The sequence below is a fragment of the Triticum aestivum genome, chromosome 2B, assembly GCF_018294505.1.
Source record: "Triticum aestivum cultivar Chinese Spring chromosome 2B, IWGSC CS RefSeq v2.1, whole genome shotgun sequence".
In the NCBI taxonomy this organism is placed as follows: Eukaryota; Viridiplantae; Streptophyta; class Magnoliopsida; order Poales; family Poaceae; genus Triticum; species Triticum aestivum.
In genome coordinates this window covers 560,262,882-560,268,159 of record NC_057798.1, presented here as the reverse complement: position 1 = coordinate 560,268,159, position 5,278 = coordinate 560,262,882, and the positions used below count along the sequence as shown (strand labels likewise).

At 58.1% G+C, this 5,278-nt stretch overlaps 1 protein-coding gene across 1 annotated transcript; it reads left to right on the top strand.

Moving 5' to 3' along the window:
- The first annotated feature begins 2,920 nt into the window (after window positions 1-2,920).
- Window positions 2,921-4,586, top strand: LOC123046035 (probable galacturonosyltransferase-like 3). Its single transcript, XM_044469315.1, has one exon. It carries the CDS (start codon window positions 3,067-3,069, stop codon window positions 4,105-4,107), a length of 1,041 nt encoding a protein of 346 aa, XP_044325250.1. The 5' UTR covers window positions 2,921-3,066; the 3' UTR covers window positions 4,108-4,586.
- The last annotated feature ends 692 nt before the right edge of the window (window positions 4,587-5,278 follow it).

The following is a 5,278-nucleotide window of genomic DNA, read 5'->3' as shown; positions in this document are numbered from 1 at the left end:
TGAAGCCTGCCTAGGGACTAGGTCCTAGAGACGTAGAGCGCTAAGCTACTACGAGAATGAAAGGGGGACCATGCCGTAGTGGGAAATGCAAAGCGCGGCCCCAACGGCTTGACCGACGACGCTGAGCTAACACCACGTCAGCTCGGTGGTTCGTAGCTGACGTCATCGCTCGAGTCATGCTCGGAAGAAGCGTTGCTGCTGTCCGAAGAGGCGTCCCCGCTGTCGGAGGAATCGCTGGCAAGGCCAAGGGCAAGTTCACCGCCGATGGCCCTGTCACCGCAGCCACCTCCATCAGAGCAGCAGCTCAACCGCGGCCTTCCTCATCAAAGACCTTGAAGAAGAGCGTCGACGCCCCGGCATACACGAAGTGGATGGCGTGGCCTCCCTCCGGGTGGCACGCGCGAGCAATCGTGCCCCACCCTCGGGTCATGAAGGCATCACCGGTGTCCACAACCTCGACCTCTGCTTCTGCGGCTAGGCTGCAGCATCCGTCGTGTTGCAGCCATAGCTCGATGGGTCCCCTCGATGGTATCTCCCTCGCAAAGGGCCTCGGGAGGCAAATCCATGTGTGCGACGGCGTTACCGCCCACACCATGAACTCCCGGACCGAGCCTTCGGCGTGGGTCCGCGAAGGAGGCAGCCTCGCGGCTGCTGCTTGCCCGCCTCCACGGCTCAGCTCCTCGCGACGCCGATCATCATGCGCGGGGCCCTGCACGCGTGCGTACAAAGGAATAGAGAAGCCTGGCGGGGCCCGTTCGTGCCAAGGCCGTGTCATTGCGGCCTCATCGGCACTGTCCCGGGAGTGATCCAGCCTCTTCTTCGGCGGGAGCAGCGCGGGTTCCACCTCGGGGGCCTTCCCTTTCTCCCCTGTGGAGAACCTCCTGATCGGTGCCATGGATGCACTAGCAAGACGGTGGAGCAAGAGGAGGGAGAAGCAGGGAGCAAGAAGGCGAAGATGGGCAGGGGCTCCGCCCGCTCCCCCATTTATAGCTAGGAGAAGGTAAATCTCGGCCTCCCATGATCCTCAGTAATGATGGTTTTCTCTACATGCAGCAGGCAGTCGTTAAGTCGAACAATTGCCGAGGCGACATGGGGAAGCGGAGATGCCCACGTCCCATCAAGCGCCACGCGCCGGCTCGGTCCGCAGGCGATTGGAGCCTGCGGCATTCCGTACTTGCCCTTTGGCTTCGCCTCGAAGCCAAGTGCGAGCGCGCCTTGGGCTCGGGGGCTTCTGTCAGCGTTCTGGGAACCAGGGTACCCAGACCTGCCTGCCTGCTGCCCATGATGTGGCTTCATCGACGGCTTGGTACGACCCAGCTTAAACTACGGCAAGACAAGACCCTCGCGAGGGGCCAAGCCTCGCGAGGCGGGCGACATCAAGACCTCCAGAGGGAGCAACCGCCACAGGTGGCCTCCTGACGGAGCAGATATCTCTATGCAAGACCCAGCCTCACGAGGCCGAAATGACATCAGCCATGACGACCAAGGCCAGGCGCGCGCCAGCGGGCGCAGAGCGGCAGGTTTCCTATTTGGTGCAAAGCAGGCAAGCGCAGGTGTGGAGCCCCAAGGAATCAGCCAAAGATTGCCATTTGCCTGCAACGAGACCAAGACCGCCAGAACGGCAGGATAGATGTCATCGCCGATCCCACCACGAGGTCACGCTCAAAGGCTTTGTAGGCGAAGACCGCCTTTCGTCAAGATTATATGTACTTCTTGTTCCCTTTCAAATTTGGCCGTTGTGGGATCCCTTCCCGCCTAAGTTTCGAAGGAAGAGGACCAAGGCCATTATAAATATAGTCTAGCCACAACCGTAGAAGGATCGGACCCCCGGAGACCGAATCCCTAGAGCTCATCACAAGAACACGCCTCCTGAGGATGTTCTTCCACTTGTACTAGTTCATCCTCAGCCCCTCGCGAGGCTAATCCACCACAAAGCAGTAGTAGGGTATTACACCACAAGGTGGCCTGAACCTGGGTAAACGGCCGTGTCTTTCTCTGTCGTGTTCATCGAGCTAGGTCGTGAGATCAGCGGATCGATCGGCTTGAGAGGTTGAGTTCTTCGCACACGCCGCTGAGTTCGAATCTCTCTTGGGTTTGCGGAGCCCGAAATCCGACATTGGTGCGACAGCTGGGTTTGAGGGCACTTCAGTTGATGACGATGACGCTGATGAGCAACAATGAGGGTTGGAGTTTGCACTTTGTGTTGAGTTTGGTCTGTGTTTGGCTTGTTGTGGCCAAGTTTGTAAGGTTTGCACCTGGTTTTTTGCTAATTAATTGGATAACTCTCTTGTGCTTTAATGGAAAATGGTGAGAGCACGGTTAAAAAAACACTTTTTTGTGCTCAATTAACCTAAAAGAAAGAGAAAAAAGAAGCCTTGAATGGGTCTTGTGCGAGCCTTACTAAGCTTTGCCCACTGTCGGGCTAAACTAAGGTCTTGTTTGTTTGTGATTTTGCTTCTGCTTTTGCAGCTTTTCTATTTTGATTAAAAAGCCATAAAAGTTTTTTAAAACTTTTATGACAATATTTAGCTTCAAAATGAGAAAAGCTCTAAAATACCTATTTAGAAGCTTTTATAGCTTTTTTATAGTTTTTTGACCGAAGTGAAATCATTGAAAAAACAGAAGTAAAAGCCGAGACAAACAGGGCCTAAATCGGCTGGTGCTTTGGGCCTAACCGGCTAACGGCTACCGCTAAAAAAGAGCGCACGCAAAGATCACGCAGCCGCAGCAGCCTGCTAAGCCTACGGGCTTGCTACGGCCGTCTCGTCTGCCTCCCCGTCGAAATCGTAACCACCAAAGCCCAACGTCCGGAAAAACACGAAAAAATCCCAACGAGAAGCCCCGGAAAACCCACGCGGAAACCTCACACGTCGCCCTCTTTCCAGCCTGTACCCTCCCCTCCGCCGTCTCCGCCTCTTAACTCTGCATCTCCCCTCCTACCCGTGCCGACGGTGCCGTGCCCATCCAAATTCCATTCCCCCCTCCCCGATTCTTTACCTTCCCCTTCTCCTCGGATGGGAGGGGAATAATAAAGCGGTGCACACTCCCATCCGTCCCCGCCCCGCAATGCGCCTCCTCGCCGCGCTCCTGCTCTTCGCCGCCGCCGCCGTCGCCGCGTCGTCGTCGTCGTCGGCGGCGGCCGAGCTGCCCGAGTTCAGGGAGGCGCCGGCGTTCCGCAACGGCGCGGGGTGCGCGGGCGCGCCCACGATCCACATCGCGATGACCCTCGACGGCACCTACCTGCGCGGGTCCCTCGCGGGCGTCCTCTCCGTGCTCCGCCACGCCGCCTGCCCGGAGTCCATCGCCTTCCACTTCGTCGCCTCCTCGGCCTCCCCGGCCCGCCGCCTCGCCAGGCTCCGCGCCGCGCTCGCCGCCGCCTTCCCCACGCTCCCGGCCACCGTGCACCGCTTCGACGCCCGCCTCGTCCGCGGCAAGATCTCCTCCTCCGTGCGTCGCGCCCTCGACCAGCCCCTCAACTACGCCCGCATCTACCTCGCCGACATCCTCCCCCGCTCCGTCCCCCGCGTCCTCTACCTCGACTCGGACCTCCTCGTCGTCGACGACGTCGCGCGCCTCTGGGCCACCGACCTCGGCCCCCAAGCCGCCCTCGCCGCGCCCGAGTACTGCAACGCCAACTTTACCCTCTACTTCACCGACGCCTTCTGGCGCCATCCCGCCTACTCCTCCGTCTTCGCCAACCGCACGCGCGCGCCCTGCTACTTCAACACCGGGGTCATGGTCATCGACCTCGACAGGTGGCGGGCTGGCGGGTACACGGCCAAGCTCGAGTACTGGATGGACGTGCAGAAGCAGGAGGCCAGGATATACGAGCTGGGGTCTCTCCCGCCGTTCCTCCTCGTGTTCGCCGGCGACGTGAAGGCCGTGCAGCACAGGTGGAACCAGCACGGCCTCGGCGGCGACAACGTGGCGGGGCAGTGCCGGGAACTGCACCCGGGGCCGGTGAGCCTGCTGCACTGGAGCGGCAAGGGGAAGCCGTGGCTTCGCCTGGATGCCGGCCGCCCCTGCCCGCTGGACGCGCTCTGGGCGCCCTACGACCTGCTACGCCGCCGCGGCGCCCGTGACGACCTCCTCGCCGCCGTGGCCTGACAATGCGAGGCCCAGGTCGCTGGAGTGACAAGTCGGTCGTGCGAGTCCGGATCACTGCCCATGACCCGGCTCGGTTGCGGCGTCGCCGTCGTCGGGGTCGGTGTCGGTGACTCGGTGTAGGGGCAGTGACGGACGGACACACCGTACCTGGTGGCCTCGCAGGATGGGATGGGCCCGGCGCGGGCCCAGGTGGACAATTTTATGTCGCTGGTTGGAGTGGCCCTTTCGGTACTGACATATAGGCCCGCATGGTGGTGACGGGTGTGTCGAGGTTTTGCTGGGACGGATGCTGAGACGAGATGAGATCTCGCCAGATGCAGCGACGGGTTGTGTACAGCTGTTGTTTTTTTGCCTGTTGGGGGAATATCTTATTTGATTCCATTCGTTTTCTGTTAGGATCGAAATCTGAAACAGATGTACTCTATCTATAGTAATACGATAAAACTGCCAAAATAATCGAGGGGATATTTTTGTTTGCATGTTTTCGGTGGTGTATATCATATGGTAAGGCGTGGAAACTTAGATTGTGTCAAATGCATGCACTACTTAATTCGTTGAGAGCAGCTAACTGGACGTCGTTTTGTGGCGCAAATCTCAAGCCTGTGGCTCCAGATTTCAGGAATCTGATCCGGCGTTTCCACTTTGGTTTAAAGCGTTGATGGGCCCTGAACGATTAGGTTAGTGTGTGGTTTGTTGCGACGTGAGTGGTCGGTGGCCAAGTGCTCGGCCGGAACCTTTTTGGTAAGGAAAATGCTGTGCACACGACAAATGCTGTGGACGACTATTGCACGAAGACCAATCTAGCCATGTACTGATGTCTCTTGCCATTCATGCACGGCCAGATTTGATTGTCGTGCACAAATCGTCTATATGGTGTCGTGTGCATAGCATTGCTCTTTTGGTAAAGGCGGGGAAAATCATTTGGCTCCTTCATCTCGTGCCGGGGAGGCCAAAGAATGAAAGAACCTGTGTCAAAAAAAAAAAAGAGGCTTAAGAAAGGGCTCGGTCGGTTTCTCCCTTTTCTCCCGTGTTACTGTCTCCGGTTGGTGAAAGGAATGATCGCTCGCTTGCTGCAGCTAGAGTGTTGTGAATGATGTTGTCGTCAGACGTTGACTTTGTGCAGGCTTAGTGCAGATCCGAGGAGTACAGCCACACTACTTGCAGCGTAAAC